This window comes from Plectropomus leopardus, chromosome 16 (assembly GCF_026936395.1).
Source record: "Plectropomus leopardus strain MGB_pleo_1.0 chromosome 16, ASM2693639v1, whole genome shotgun sequence".
In the NCBI taxonomy this organism is placed as follows: Eukaryota; Metazoa; Chordata; class Actinopteri; order Perciformes; family Serranidae; genus Plectropomus; species Plectropomus leopardus.
Genome location: NC_142191.1, coordinates 14,554,562 through 14,571,817, shown reverse-complemented (window position 1 = coordinate 14,571,817; position 17,256 = coordinate 14,554,562). Strand labels below are relative to the sequence as shown.

General features: G+C 38.9%; 1 protein-coding gene across 6 annotated transcripts in view; it reads left to right on the top strand.

Annotated features, from left to right (window-relative positions):
• The window catches only part of utrn (utrophin), a 238,861-nt gene that overhangs the window by 8,730 nt on the left and 212,875 nt on the right, over positions 1-17,256 (top strand). For 2 of the 6 annotated variants that reach the window (XM_088089085.1, XM_042503024.2), the window contains exons 1-4: positions 2,954-3,116; positions 13,480-13,541; positions 14,919-15,011; positions 16,837-16,914. In XM_088089085.1, the coding sequence (XP_087945211.1) occupies positions 3,035-3,116; positions 13,480-13,541; positions 14,919-15,011; positions 16,837-16,914 (315 nt within the window). In that variant the 5' untranslated portion in view covers positions 2,954-3,034. Of the gene's footprint in view, positions 1-2,953; positions 3,117-4,799; positions 4,972-13,479; positions 13,542-14,918; positions 15,012-16,836; positions 16,915-17,256 lie in introns of those variants that run through there. The other 4 variants (XM_042503022.2, XM_042503020.2, XM_042503023.2 and 1 more) reach the window with 3 other exon arrangements.

Sequence of the window (17,256 nt, the reverse complement as noted above, 5' to 3'; positions counted from 1 at the left end):
TGTTAAAAATGATGTTGATACCAAAAACGGTGTTTTTTTTACTATTTATACCTGGATTGAGTTCAGAATATTGCAGATCCATTAGTATTTTTCCAGTGTTGCATAGAGTGGTCTATAGAAATAGAAAAAACTGACTGGGAGAGAGAAAGAAACTGATGCACCAATAAGGTCTCAGGTCAGACTTCAACCAAGGTCATTGTGGCTACTTGTAATGCACTTCTTCAAGGAGATTTTGAGGATTTAGACATGGGAATCTACTTTTTCCAAGGGTGGAGGCTCGTGGCATTGTGGGAGTTTTGCATTTTCCATCTTGTGCTTTTGGATGTTGGTTGGACCACTGACTCATCTGCTCTGTATGTATTCCTGTTTGTGGGTTTGAGAAGCACAGCCATGATTTTTAACGAGAAAATCCACCTCAAAACATATTTTAAAGCTGTCTAGTCCTGTTAACTGCAGAGTATTGAAGTAATAATCATAAAAGACAGAATCAATAAGCAGAAATACCAAATTCTCCTCCAACAGGAGCCTCAAAAAGGCCATAATAGATTATTACAGCAAAGCTTGTTTGAGCAAGGGGTGTAACTCTTACTGTTTTGTAACTGGTTGGGACAACTTTTTTTCATGGGGCAACTTTGTTAGTTAGTTTCTTTCTTTCTTACTTACACTCTTTTTAAGGCATGTGTATCTCTTCGTATCATTTTGTGTTCTCTCTCTAAATTCTGAGGTTTTTGCAGATGCCTGAATGTAGAACAAGCATAGCTTTCCATTACTTCTTTTTTCCTCAGCAGCAGTTTGTGACTCCCTTGGTGGATTATTGATCTGATCTGTTGATCCATTCAGAGCTGATCTAATCAGATCGATGGATGAGAGGAGAAGCTGCTGAATGTGAATGCAAACTTTTAGACCTAGCAGAATGAAAAGCTCAATTTTTCCCCAAGCGTGCTCTGAGAATGTGATGCAATGAATAAACAAACAGTAAATGTATTTAAACAGCGCTAGCAGCAGTCTAATAAATGGCTCAGCTCCAAAAATAGAAAATCTATATGTGGTGGCAGATGTTTTAATTGTAGAGGGCTGCCACAAATAAATAAATGTGTTGGAAACCCTGGTACGGAAAAGCATCTCATCCGTAATTTTTATTTCTATAATGTTGTCATACATTCACAGTAACAATTTTAGCCCGTCTGTGGCAAGAACAAGCACTTTTAATTGATGTAAATTGACTGATGCGAACATGTCCCGAGTAGTTAAATTGCGGCTGTTTCATGGCTGCTTGCTGCAGCATTGTCTCTCAATATTGGACCGCTTTCTAAAATTTTTGTTCCCACTAGTAACTTGGTTACAAAAACATGGGAAAATGGTGTCCAGGTAGAAAAAAATACCAGAATTCCCCCATTAAGATACCTATTTTTCTAATTTTCTTACTAAATACTCAAATTCAAATTTGGTAACTGTTGCTCAGGAGGGAGAGTGGGTCGCTCCAATAGACGAATCAATCTGGCTCCCTCAGTAGTCTGCATGTCAAAGTATCCTACTGAGCCCCAAATTGTGTGAATGTGAGTGCAAATGAATGTCTAAACTGAGTAGCAGGTGGCACCTTGTATGGTAGCTTTGGTCAATAGTGTGTGAGTATGTGTGAATGGGTTCATGTGGCTCTGCAGCGCTTTGAGTGGTCAGAAAACTAGAAAGGTGATCTACAAGTGCAAGTCCAATTACCATCCTTTTACCTAATGGCAAACATCCAGTAAACAAGCAGCTCTGAATGCCGTGTAAACCCAAGCAATGGTTGTGGTGAGACATGAAAATAAAAGGTTTCATTCATTTTTTCCAAGCGTTAGTTAGACATGGGATTTTGATATCAAGCACAACCATGAGCAAATGTGTGTGGGCGAGAGACAGACAGAGATATTGTTGCTCGTGCGTATGCTCTCACACGGCTTCATTCAAGTGGCTCGATGATGGACACTCTCAGGGTGGTGTGCGAAATGACAGAGGGGGACGCCTGTCTCTGGGTTCATGACTGATGCAGCCCTGTGGAAAGTCCCTTAAGCATTTTGGTTCCTTCAGTCACTGCCAAGGCCAGCCTCACCCTACCCAAATCATTCCTCTGAGTTGTTACCAAACCAGCAGCGAAATCTCTATATGGAAGGAAGTGGATTTCATTCATTCAGACTCTGGAAGTTGGTCATGGGTGGACCAGGCTCGTATTCCTCCTCTATTTCGTCTTGGTGAAGGAGAGGAAAAGAGAAAACAAAACACAGGAAAATTAACTTTCTCTGTTTCCCTCCCCCTCTCCCTCTACTCTAATCTCTCTCTATTTCAGCCTCTCTGTGGGAATAGAGTTGTTTATTCAGTTGCTCCTCATTGACTAAATATGTCAATGAGCAAATGGACTCAGGCCTTTGCCCTGTTCCCTTTTCCACTACACTGGCTCACAGACCTGCATTAAATGTCAGGAGCCATGCCACAGTCATGACTGTGTCCTGCATTTGTTCCGAGTCATTCTTTTGATCGTCAGAGGTTTCACTTTCACATAAACATTACAAAGGAAGTGGTAGCCGTAGCCCAGGGTGTCAGCAGTGTGTTTTATAGTTTGGGTCACTGTGGATCATTGTTTATCTGCTGTCACTCTCCGCCGCGTGGGAGGAGGAGAGCTGTTGTCCCTGTCAAGTACTTTGTGTTTTCAGGGGAGAATCAGCTGTCAGTCAGTGTAATACATATGGCACAAACCTCTGTCACCTGTCACTTACCTTTTAATTGACATACTCAAGCAGTCCCTGCTCTTGTCACTCACTTTTATCACCCCCTTTTCCAGTGTGTGTGATGTCACATCTGACAAGATGGCCCAGCACCCCAAATAAACAAACCCAGCATAGTCGATAAATGCTCTCACACCTCTACTTCCTCTTTCTCTTTTCTCTCACTCTGTCACCGTCACCGCTACCACCACCTTCTAGTCTTCCTGTTCCGGATTAGTTTTTCTTTCTTTCTCGCTCTTTTTCTCCTCTTTTTGTAAAAAGACTTGCTGTCTGTCATGAATTTGAGTAAGTGGATGTTGTGGAGAAAGCGCAACTTTTTCAGGAGGAAAGGAAAGTCTGAAAATAGTCTTGATCTAGGTAAGTTGATCAGCACATCTTTACTACTGTCTGTCTGTGGAGTCAGTGAATTCTGTGAAACACTGTAGGAAACTAAGCTGTTCATACACTTAGCCTAAAGTAATTAGCCACTTTTTTTAATAGTTTAAAGGCTTGTTGTTAAGTCATATTAAATGTCCTAATGATGCACTGGTTGACCACAGTAACTCTAAAAACAGTTTGAACTTTAGAGCATTTAGTTGTCACTGTTTTTCATTCCCACACAGATTGTTTACAGGGACTTAAAAGTCTTGAAATCAATTTTATAAATATAAGGCTCAAAAGTAATTACATATTCTTAAATTTGAACTTGTAACTTGGAACATTACTTTGTCTTTTTATTTGTTAATTTGCTTGTACTGAGTGTACTTGTACTTGTAGATTAAATTAACTCACTCTGATAACCATATTCCTACATAAATCCTACATCTGCACTGGGGCCATATAATGCTTGATTAGGTAACAGACTATTGGTTATTTTGGTTAAAAATGAAATATTATATAAGTGACCTTGAAAAGGTTTTAGTGAAAATTTAAGAGTTTGAAACCTGCAGACACCCTGCCACAGCACTAAGACAACTTCTTTTTCATGACTTGTTCTGTCCTTGTTGCTTTATGCAAAAAATATTTAAGTTGTGTATGTGTTCATCTCTTGATGTACATGTATTTGTAGTTTCTAATGATGTGCTGGCCTGTATATTTAGTATCTCAGTGTGGCTCACAACTTTTTCTGAATCCAGTGTGTCAACAACTCACATCAGGTTATGTCTTTGAAATGAAATGTACAGACATATCTCTCACTTTCATCATACAGAGAGAAGGCTTTCACTAAACTACTAAACTAGGAGAACTGTTTTGAACTAAAAATGTTTTTATGACAGTGAAGGATGGGTGAATGTTTCAGTCATGTTACTCGTGTGATTGTCCTATTTCACATTTTCATGTACTGCATCACATTTTTATTTGATATAGATTGACCCCTTTTTGCCTCTCAAGAGCCTTTTCTTCTTTTTTTTCAAAATGCATGCCTTTTTCTCCGTCATTGAAGTGTTCACTACGGCTACACACAGTCGAAGCCACTTCCTGGCGAACCTCACTACATTGTTGAGTTCTTCTCTTTTACTTACTCATAAAATTCTGTAGTTATTTCATGTCCCAGTTCACTCACACTCAGGCTTGATGTGTTGTCTTGTTTGCAACTGCTACATTGTGTACAAAGTGAAACATCTCAGTTTAAGGGTAGGCTTGGTATAAAGTAATATAATATGGGATTGGATCTGATGATAGTGGGTGTTTTCCAAACTTTGAGTAGGGTAGATTTGTAGCTAATCTGAGCACAAATCACATCACCTCCACATCAGTGCTGTGTTGTGTCTGTGTTTGTGCGATGTTTTCTGGGTGATATCTTCTTGGTCTCTTTTTCTCATCTTGTTACGGCACATGCACTCTGCACAAGTGCACGCTGGGATGGTGCCAAACAGTGTTTACCTGTGTTCATCCCCTATCCCATGACGACATATCATGCCTCCCCACACTAGGCCTGCCCTGTCCTGTTCTGCTCTGCCCCCAATCTGTTTTCCTTTCATTGGCAATGTCCCTCTTTCCCTCCCCTCTCTCTTTGCTGCAGCATTCTTCTGATCTCTTCCTCCCCTCTCTGGTCAAGGAGTGACAGAGGCAGAGGAGAAGAGGAAGGAAAGAATGTCAAACTCTGCTTTGTGCTGATACTCTTGGACTATCTCTTCCTACCCTTTTTGGTTTTTTGCTTTTGCTGCTTCTGTGGTTCACCATTGCGGCGGCTTATGGTAAAACATGGCAGAACATGGGCTCAAACTCAGAGGTAGGAACTTTTGACAGGTGTGTTACACATGGTTTGGTAGGTGTGCTACAGGTGGTGCCGTTAGTTGTGGTAGACTCAGACTGCAGACATGGTGAAATGCTGTTTAGATTTCATGCTTTCCTGCTGTCTGATTCATGTGTATGCAAGCTTTGAACCTGTTTGATTGAATGGGGGCCTTGCTGTGAAAGCAAGATGTATGTGTTCTTAAATATGCAAACTTAATGAAACACATGCTTTTTGGACATCCATTAGTTCTGGATTTAAGGAGAAATTTCCTAACTAGAGCTGCAATGATTGTCATTTTGATCTTTGGAAAAATAATCAGCAACTATAAAGATAATCAATTGTTTAAGTCATTTCTCTTACAAAGAAATAGAAAAGCTTAAAATGTGATATCTTCCTGTTTTCAAACATGATGGTTTGCTGCTTTCTTACAGTGAATGTAAAATTTGGGGGGATTGAAAATGATTGTCAGACAGAACAAGACATATGATCACTTCAGTCACTTCAAACACTAGGATAAAAAGGCCTATTTCACTGTTTTCTAATGTTCTGTAGTCCAATCGATTAATTGAGATAAGAATCCCCTGATTTATTGGTAAAGAACATATTCATTGCAGACCTAATCCAAACATGGAGGCTCAGTCTGTTTTAATGTCAAAATCAGTTTTCAGTCCAAGAATGTATTCTACTGACAGTTATAAAAGCTTTTAGTGAAATATCACTGTTTCAGTTAGTGGCGTCAGTGTCTTATAATAATGCTATAGTAGAATCGTTTGATTGGATTATGATAAATGGCCCAGATTGTGTTGAAGCCAGTTAGTCACCTAAACCCTACAGTTCATTGTCTCTCTCTTTTGCATGTTGCCCACTCCTTTTTGCTTGTCATATCTCTGACTTACTGCCCATGGTTCATCAGCTCCCTCTGACTTCACTAAATTTCGGTGCCCCTGAGCTCACTCGTCTTGTTCACTCCTAATTACACCAGTGCATGCACCTATGCACACCACAAAGGTGTTTTTCAAGCTGCTAAGTGGGGATATGGGCTAATCTCTCTGGACGCTGGATGTGTTTTTCTTACAAATTCCCAGATCTCGGCGAGGGAAGAGTGTCAACAAGGCTGTGCCGGCTGGGACAAGCTAAGACAAGTGACCACTGGGGGGAGGAGGGAGGAATGCACGGGGAAATTATAGGAATTCTATGCATTCCTCTCAACCTACATAGTCAAAATAAAACACGTCTGCTATCAAACTGTTAATAGTAGTTGCATGTGCACTGTTTTGTGTGTACATGTAAGAGGAAATAAGGACATTTGTCTGGTCTCTAAGCCCAGTGATGAACAATTGTTGTCTTGAAAGCATAAAAGTGTGCTTGTTGTAGGACTGTATATGTGTGTCCTGTGTTCAGATTGGTGCCCTCCTATGGGCTGTGGGTGGTGCTGTACTTAAAGACAGCCAACAGCTGAGCCTTCTTCCAGACTCACGTCAAGGTGAAGTTCACCCTGGGAAACTTATTTTATGAGTGCAGCCTCTGCTCGAGACTTGTATCATAGCCAAGACATAAGCTGCCCTTAATTTTTCATCTTCAATGACCCAAGAACAGCATGCACAAAAAAAGTTTACTTTTGGTGCAGTGACTTTGAACATTGTGACAGATTTAAACTAGGGATGTGCACCATTAGTTGACCAGTTGATTACACATTGCTACCCTCGCCAGTCGATAAAAAAAATATGACTCGGTTAAATTTATAATCCGGGTTCTCACAGTAATGGAAAACCTGGAAAAGTCACAGAATTTCAAAATCACATTTTGGAAAAGTCCTTGAAGTTTGTGGTGTAATGAACCTTTTACAGTAATCTTCAGTGGATAACCTTTCACTTAATGAAACGGCCAATGTATTTGCAGTTGTTGACATAACGTAGCTCTTATAAATGTTGATGTGTGACATTTTGTTTACCATCACGTACGTTTCTCTATTTTATCATGTTTTAATATGTTTGATACCTGGCAAGTGGGGCAAGAGAAAAGTTGTTATTATGGGTCCTTGAAAAGTCATAGAAAAGTTTTGAAATTTTGTAAGGTATAATTAAATGTATGATTATTTTATGCAATAGTGTTCAACCAATGATATTATAATTTTAGTACTTATTGTCCTAAAGAATATTGTTTTCAGCAAATGTTATTTTCAAACTTTTATTTTGTGAGTCGTCGTCGTGTTGTGGGATAATATTTAATGTTCATGGTGCAAAGTGTCATTTCAGTGGCATTTAAAATAAGATCTGATTATTAAAAAATAACAATTTCAAATGACTCCTATGATATAGAAAAAGAATGTTGGACAATTTTTAACCCTATAGATTAAATTTTGTTCAGTTCTCAGAGTGTTAGATAAGTTAAGTTTAAACCTTACTTTTTAGAGAAATCAGTTGTTAGGGAATATACCTAATTCAACCTCACATCCCAGATGGTTTCTGCCTTTTCATCTTTTAGTTTCTTCAGCTGATACAGGGGTTAAATTTATGGCTACAAGTTACATATTCAGTGGCCACTCATTTTAAGGCTTTACCAAAACAGTGATGGGGTAAATCTAGAAGTTTTAGCTGTTAATTATAACTTGGCTAAAGGTAACTGCTGCTCGTGGTGCGGGAAAACTTTGTAAATATCCTTATTTGTCTAAGCTCAGGGCTCTCATGTTTACTATGTGATGCTGCCGTGGAAACCCTGATGGTTTGTTTGATTTTCACCTCAGTGCCTCCCACCCTCACCCCCCGCTCGCTGCTGTGTCACAGGCTCTCTCCACCTGTGAGAGGGAGGGATACACTCATAGGCTGGAGCTGTAAATTTTATGTGTCTGCTCTGTGTTCCCAGCTGGCTGCTTTGAGGAACATGTGTGTTTCTGTGATTTTTTTTTCTTACCCAGTTATGTCATATTTTGAGGTTTGCATGCGGTTCATTTTTCTTCAAACTTCTCAATTCAGTCATGTCTCGCTTATGTAATGTTGGTCAACACTAGGTCATGGAAACGGGAGCAGCTTGGCAATTTGATAGATCACAGTAATATGTCAGAAAAATAAGCATGTATCCAAATGCTTTTTTTTGTTTTACAATATTCATTATCTTGGCTGTTTATGCATTTATTATATTTTAACTAAAACAGTTCAAAGAGAGCTCTGCAAACAGGCTGTGAACATTAGTAAGATAATATGTCTTTTTTTTTTCTAGGAAGGGAACCCTGCACATAATTTGAAACACAACACTGCAGTCTGCTGTGGTGTGAGCATGCATGTGCGTACATAACAATATATTGAAAGCATGTGTGTGCTCAATGAGTTGTGAGAGGACACCAGTGGGATTACACTTCCTGATGTAATCACTACTTCCTGTTTGGCTGTTGAGGAAGAGAAATGCTTGTTTCTTAGCTCTTTCACTGTGCATGACTCTGCTTAAATTAATGTGTGAGTGTGCTGCTCAGTTATGTTAAATGTGAGTGCTGGTTATTTGACAGGGGTTGACATTTGTTCTCCAAACAAATGTGCACGTGACTTTCTTGCTTCACTGTGTTGGTGCAGTTTGTTCATTTCCACTCACTGGGCTGATAGGATATCCTTATCATATGACCAAGTGACCCATAAAGACTGGTTTCCAGTAAAAGCTTTACTAGACTTTACCAGTTGTTTTGAATAGGATCAGACAAAAATTAACTTTTGAATATGAGCAGGACCTCAAATTCAGCAATGACTATTTTATCACCAACAATTAACATAACTGGAAGGCAGATAATTTATCTCAAAGGAAATCTACTATGTCTAGTGCTTCTGTTGATACCTTTGTGTGAATATACACCAGGTCAAAATAGAGATATGTTGAGATATGTTGACAGGCTTCCATTAGCAGCAGCAGTAGATTTAATTTATCAGTTAAATACCTAGGATTTTTTTTTTGACAAATGGCATAAAACTAAAACCGAAACGCATTGTGGGTTTACCTGCCATTTTGTGATATTCAGCATTTTCTTTGTGTTTGCTTTTATGTTCAAGCATATAGTGGCAAATAGCTTCAGGATACTTAAGTAATTATATTGTTTGAAAGGGGAGGGGAGGGGGGTAGGGTCAAATAATTAATCTTCTTCTCTCTTTTAAACTTTGTGATTTCTTTTCCACAGAGTTAAAGTGTTGGTTGTTTTTCTTTAACTAGTCGCAAAAGCAATTTGTTTGTCTTTCTCCATTAACATATTGTTAAATTTATATATAAAAAAGTAAGTAAACTTACCAAACTCACAACTAACTGTAAGTGAGTATGTTTTTTTTATATCATATAAATGCCAGCATTTAAGTGGCAGATGTAAATAGCCATAAGCAAAGAGGACATAACTTTGTATTACTGGTGTATTTACAGACTCCCCTTGGTAAGGGACATGTTTTCTCTCTTGCTCACACACACACACACACACACACACACACACACACACACACACACACACACACACACACACACACACACACACACACACACACACACACACACACACACACACACATACACACACACACACTCACACTGTTGGACAAACTTGCACACGCATCCCGATCGCTGCTTTGATCTGTCCAGCAGTAAGACATTCCTTTGCTGTAGTGAGTAGGAGCAGACAGATTGAGGTGGAGCAGAGTGTATGAATCGAGTGTATTGTCCTGCCAAGGTGGTAAGGTGGAGAGCAGGAGACCTGAGTCCACAGGGACCCTCTCCTCAGGGGCCTTAGAGGCCCTCCACAGGGTGCCAATAAGGCTGTAAGGACAGGAGGCCTCCATATTGGGTTTTTTATAAAAGGAAAATTGATATTGTGTTGAAAGCATGCCTGTACTATACCTGTCCTGTTCCCCATGAGCCGTTTTTAACTGTTCTTGCCAGCATATTTTTCTTTCCTTTGTCTGTCACTCTTTATCTTTTTGGCCCTCTCTCCCTCTTTTTTTAGTTATTTTGTCTTGTGGTCTGTCTTTCTTTCCTTCTTCCTTTCTTTTTGTCTGTCAGGACATGTTTAACCATTCCATCTGTAAGTTATCCACTCTGAGCGATTGCCTTCACTTATAGGGCCCCCTGTTATGTCACCTAGCCTTTGTAAATCTTGCTGTCGTTTCATTTTTCAAAGCCCCCTTCTTTGTCCCCTGTATCCTTTTCTCCATCATCTTCTTCATTCATCGCCTCCTTAAGCCAGCACCTCTTTGTCTCCTCCACCTCTTTAGACAGAATCCTTTAGGTTTTATTGTTGCTGCCTGAGATTTATGTGGAAAAACAGGTCAAAAATACTCTCAGGAGGGCCTTTTACAGTGTTACGGTTCAAAGGACTGTAAAAGACAATGGCACAGAGAAGAGGAAACGGTGCAAGTGTATACCAGTCTAGGAAACTAGCCTCTCCTGCTTTTGTCCACACCTAAAAATCTCACCCTTCCAGTTGTCTCTTTCCGAATAAATTACCTTGCATACTTGTGTCAGCCCTAGTCATCTTCCAAGGTTCCTGCGGATCCCAAATACAAGTTTTGTAAGGCATGGCATACATTAATCTAAAAATAATGCCTTCATTGGTATTAAAATGTCTGTCTTAATTTCCCAATACTGCATTGTAAAATCTCAAAATAACTGTTAACGTCTGTTTAAAAAAAAAATTTAAAAAATTACCCAACGCTTCTCGCATTAACGTCAGACAGATCAGGATAGTGGAACAAACTCGTATTTTTTTTTTGTGGCCGATATAATGAGAGCAGAGGATCCATTGCTTACTAGCTAGCTTTGGAGAATGGAAATTCAAGATACAAATGGAATATGTTAAAACAATGTCTTTTCTTATTTGTTATTAGTTCCAAAAAAAACAACCCCTCTTTCTCCCACCATCATTTACCTCTTCCTCTCACCTCATGATGCTCCCTCAACCCCACCTCTGGCCTCCTTTTGCAGTACATTCTTGTTTTTATGCCCCCTCTCACCCAGCCAGCGGCTGTGCACACACACACAACATACACTCCACACACCCCAAACAAAGAAGCCGACAACTGCTGGGGTTGGTGATCATAACCTTTGACCTTTTGTTCAGTTCATGGTGTTTTACACAGCGGCTAGTTAAATGACAGTGCCAATTTAATGCTCATGCACACATACACTTTTACCTCCTCTCTACCTCTAGATTACAGTCGTACACCTCAGTCACAATCCTTAGAAGCAGATGTGAATGCATTTAGTTTTGACCCAATCCTCCAGGTATACAGTTTCGTAACAGACTGACAACATAATGAACTAGTTACTTAGGTGTACAGAAAAAGCACATGAGAAAGAAAGAAAAAAAACATAACCTGCAGAACATGGAAGACTAAAATACTGATATATCTAACATGCAGGTTCACTGGCACAATGACAGATATTCCCTCAGGCGTACAGTTCTGTACAATGCTGTTGTTGATGCTGTTCTTCTTTATTTGGCTGTTGAAGTTCATACTGCTGCTGAACTTTGTTAAGAAATGTCTTTATGTGTCTGCAGTGATTTGATGTATCTGTCTGGAGTTTAAATGCATCCTGTGATTGTTGGTTACATGACTGCGTCTCCTTATGTGCAAGATGATTTTTATTTCCGTGACCTGTCAGTACCTGTACCTTGATATTGTTGTCACTCAGTTGTTAAGCTTTTAGAATGTTGACACTTCCCATCACATGTCACCAGAGTCCAAAGTATGAATATAATTCGACTTTTACCTTCCCAGTACTAACCCAAGTACTGAAACTCAGGGAATTGGCTCATACAAAGTACTGTTCCAAACTACTGCTCCCTTTATCCAAAAGAATCGTGGTAATGCTTTTTTGCTGCTTGGAACTCACTGGGATCACATTCCTGTGTTGAAGGAGCGTATCTGTATGCCCCGCATGTAGGTGCAAGGCTTTTAGAAAAAAGTGCAAATGAAGAAAAAGTGATGCCTACACACTTACTCCATGCCACAAAAGTTTAATATAACAATGTTTTGATCCTAATTGGAGTCAAGATCTTTGAAAAGTGTTATCCCCACCCATATTTATACACAATGCACCCAAACAACAAGCTCTATGATGGCAACTTATGAACTATTTAAACCACCAGGGTGATTTAAAAAAAAAAAAATACATTAAGCAATTCAAATAAGTACATAGAGAAAACCGTAGCAAAAGCCATATTTCAAAATGTCAAACCTATACTTTCATATGTCAATTTATAAAACAAATTTCATCATCATATATATCAGTCTACATCACTGAAGTTCAAAAACCTTATATTAAGTTAGAGGCATTAATCTTATTAGTGTGCATTATGTATAAATAAAGGTGGTTGTCCTACTATCCAAATATTTTGGTCAGATGAAGATCCAGGTAGGATCAATACATTGTCTTGACCTTATGGCATGAAGCTTGTGCTCAGGTATTGCATTCCTATGTAACATAAGGCTGCAACTGTTTGTAACACATAACTAGCACTACCTTCATGTTAAAATTCATTTATTCTGAAGTACCTGCATTAAATGGGGAAAGCACATCAGCACATCAAAAGGCAGCAAATTAATGTAGCTAACTATTTAAGCTGCCATTCAAATATGCATTTGATTAGTTTTGTGTTCATTGATTCATGGTCTCATAATTACATGGGCATGTGGAAACAGATTTTCTACTTATTTATCACAGACATGCACTGTATGAACATATGCAGAGGCCGTCCTTATGATGGTTTTCTACTCACACAGTTTGTGCCTTCAAATCCAATCTGCTGTTATGAGTGAAAAACATTTATCTTAATATGTAAGTTTGTGTAATTTTCTTTGATATATCACAAGCAAAAATAAACTGTAAGGATATAAATGTATTCATGATGATAGAAATAGATTGTTTTCCTCCACACAATATTTTGAAAGGCGAACAAAGTAGAAAAGTGATTTTCTACATCACATCCAAGGCTTTGAATGAGCTACTCTGATCCATTACAGTAGCCAGCCGTCGCCCAGGAACATCAAAGCAGCTGACCCTCTGCCTGACACACAATGAGGCCTTATTACAGAGCCATGTTAGAGAGAATAAAGAAATAGCAGAAGGGAGGGAGTCAAGCGGGAAGAGAATGTGAAATATTTGTACAATTGGTCTCAGAGACCAGGGGAACATTATAAATGGGCAAGGGTGTGTGGACAGGTGCAGATAGGCCTTTTATTCTGGACAACATGGTGTGTTACCTTTACTGACACGTTATACCTTTTGACATTTTGTACACCAAGTACTCATCCTGCCTACATTTTGTTGCTGTAATTTGCGGATGTTCCAGCCACATTGATTATGTTGCTTTTAAGCCGTGATTTGGCTGGTGGGCTCCTGAAATAAACAAGTGGAAATGGAGTTTGAGTGTTAACAATGTTCTTTTCTGTCGTCATAAGAATGAACTTACATACTGCTGCTTTCCAATTTTTGATAAAGCTGTTCACCTTTCTAACAACCCCTCTTCTTTATGTTCCACAGATGAGCATGATGCAGTACAGAAGAAAACATTCACCAAATGGATAAATGCACAGTTCTCCAAGGTAACATGGAAAATTGTTCTCCAGCTAAAATGAACTTCAACTGCACTACTTAAAACACATCAAAAAATGTATTTATTTAGGTAGTCAAAGAAGTTGAGTTAATGGTTATGAAACCAAAGACCTTCATCTGCTTTAAATCAAAATGAAAAACTTTAAAGTATAAAACCTTTGTTTTCATTTCCAAAACAATGTGATGGAGGTCTAATTCATTCACCTTACCTTGTCCTCCTCCTGATGTAACTGCGAGGAAATTGTGTGTGAAGCCAACAGTGTGCTCAGCAGCGAACTCTGCTTAAGCTTTGTATTGTGCCAAACTCTGTGCCTGCCCACTTTTTAGCGGTTCAATCAAATGCAGAGGATTGTAATTGTCCAGCGCTCAAATGTTTGCTAAATTTCATTTCACAGGACCATTAAAGACTCGCTTAAGTGCTTGAAATTGAATTGAGGTTTTTTCAGTCCTAAAATATTTATTCTATTTTTCGATAATGAGCTTTCCCTGGAGACTTCGATCTGTGTTTCTTGTCTTACACTTAAGTGGGTGACGGGTCTGCAGCAGGCTAGCTTTGCTACTATCATAGGAGTAGACTAAACTGTTAAAATGTTAACCTATCATTGTGTAAATGTTGTTGTACTCATACTGCTTACTTATACTGTATTTCCTACAGTATATCATATTAATTTGATAAAACAAAGTACAAACCCTTGTTGCAAAAGTTCAGGCTAATGAGCTAAACATATTTTGTTTTAATGTGTCTTTTAATGTGTGTTAATCTGTTACTTGGCCCAGCAACAGTTTCCTTCAAAATGCTAATAGATTTACATGTGTGATCCTGTTTTTCTGTCTCTTTATTTTCATTGGAATGAACAGAACTGTGTTAAATATGCTTAGTTTAGGTTTCAACTGGTCTTGTTTAAATATTTATTCTCAGAGGGGCCAACATAATCTCTGAAGCCCTTAGTTTCACTCTGTCTTCTCTTTTCTGCTTTTGATGGTTTAAACGTGTTTATTGCTATGGCTGTGAAAGCAGTTGTTATTTCCAGCTTAACTTTCTTGTCTTCTTTTCTTTATTTGATGCTTTCTAATTTTCTCTAAACTGACCTGTTCAAAATAGCTGACTTGTGTCAGCTATTTTGAAATTGTATAGCTTGTCAAGTCAGATTTGAGGTGAACATTTTCTCTCAGTTACTATAAATATCCACATGCATAGTTAATAATATCTTGATTCTGAAATACAAATATCCGAGTATGCTTGTTGATTTCACTGATTTATTGATTTCTTGCTGTAACAACATCTAGAGCTACAGCCACATTGCAACTCTCATTTTCTGTGTAGATGTGAATTTATTGATAAACCTTTTGCTTTTTTCTCGAATCAGACGGGGAAGACACCAATCAAGGATATGTTCTCTGATCTGAGGGATGGGAGGAAGCTGCTGGACCTGCTGGAGGGTCTCACTGGCACTGTACTGGTGAGTTTGTGTTTGTTTGTATCAAGGTTTACAGACCTTTTTGACTCAAGATAACCAGCAAATAATTAAGAAATGAGTCATCTGACCTTAACATTTATGAGATATGTTAAACTTGACTACTACTGCTTTACCTTATCAATAGAGTACTGCAGAGATGACATTTCTTTGCCCTGGTGCCTTTGACAAAAAGCCAAAGGGATTCTTTTTTTGTTGGACTTTGGATTACTGCAAAAATAAGATCAGTGGCAAACAAAAATTTATAACAGTAATTGTTCAGCAAGATAACCCGCACAAATGATTTTAGAAGCGTAAATGTGATCACCAGAAATGAAAAGATAGCGTTAGGCTTTATCGATCTACACCACAATTGCATGATTTCAATGACGCCACCATAACGAGACCGTGAAGTTGTTTTGGCTGTGATGATGCTCTGTTGTCTCATGTAGACAGTTCTTAGCAACCACCTTTTAAATAACCAAATGTGAAAACCTTTTAAGCTTGTGTTAATCACTGATCTTATTTCAGGTATTTAACCAAAAACCTATTCAAAAAACCTATAGACTCCAAGACGAGGGAACCAGAGGTGTAAAAGGCTCACCCATTTCAATGTTTGAGGACTCATTCCTTTGCCCCACTTTATCGTTTCGTTGTTCAAACATGCTTGCCTAAGTTTGACTTAATTTGAAACTTGAGCTGTGGCATGAAAGAAAACAGGTTTGCTGTGTGAGTAGAACATTTGACCAAGTTAGATGACAAGAACAACATTTTAAGGACACTGATTTCAAGCAAGGGCTGTAACACCACTAAAAGTTTTTTGGCTATGCGTGGAACTGAATTAGAGGAATGTTTTTATAGCTGAAAAATGACTGCTGCATCCACTCAAGGCAGAACAAGCAACATGCCTTACCTCACGTAAACCCACACTTTAAGTCTGATGTAAACATTGGAGCCTCACCGGGGACCTCAGCAGATGTACTTTGGATGCTTGAATAGAAATAGCTAAATTAAGAACAGATGTTTTGCAAACTCATAACATCTCCCATGTCATCAATTTTAGATGGATAGAGATAGCAGAATTATCTGCATATGTTATCTTCCGTTTTTTTCTTCTCAAAGATAAGGGAGTTAAATTACTATTTTGTGTGCTGTTGAACACTATTAAAAAGAGTAGGGAAACAGATAAGCAGAATTGATACATTTTTATTCAGTGACCATCACTGTATGTTTGTCTTCGGTAACAAACCATGCCCTTACTTACACATTTTTTGGACGGGCTGTTCCTTTTTTATCAGTATCTGTTCGCTGTCACCCTTCCAACAGCATATCTGCTTTCTAGCACATGCAGCCATACTAAGCTCCAACTGCCTGTGTCATACATGCAGGCACACACACACACGCACGCACGCACGCACGCACACACACACACACACACACACACACACACACACACTCCCTCTCTCTCTCTCTCTCTCTCTCTCTCTCTGATACTAGAATACTAATTCTGTAATGGGGTGCTAATGATTGGTTGAGGTATGTGACGACCTGAAAAGGATTTGCAGTTGGCAGCTGTTCATCTTGCCATTCTTTCCATAAATTGGCCCGTGAACAGTGCTGATAATGTAATGAGTGTGATGAATGAATGTATGGTAAGAAACAGTCTGCTGAGTGATGCCATACCAATGACTCACATTGTACATTGCACCGTTATACTTCCTGTTATTAATGTGAGCAAGTAAATGTGACATAGACTCAATTTTCAAGGAACTACTCTGTTCGTTGCTTTTGTTTTCATAAACTGATTTGTGTTGTGCTTCCTGTTCCTCAGACCAAAGAGAGAGGATCCACCAGAGTACACGCTCTCAACAACGTCAACAAAGTACTTCAAGTCCTGCATCAAAATAATGTGAGTATCTGGTGTTTTCATGTCAGCTGTTGTTTGATGGATTCTTAAAGCCAAATCACATATACATCTAGTGGTTTTTAACCATTCAGGTCAGAGAGTCTGCAGGGTTTCATATTAGCCACATAGTATGTCCTAGTACAGTTAGAAAGAGGGAACCACAGTAGACTAAGTACACTTAGCTGTTGTTGTGTTTTGTTGAAGTAAAAACCCACAAAGTCACCGGCTATGGTGCGTTTGACAGTGTCAGATTTGTACATATGGACTTGAATGTGTCATGTGGACTACATAGAGTTCTGTTTACTTCTTTGTCCATCTGCCTCCCTTGCTCACTCCTCCCTCCTC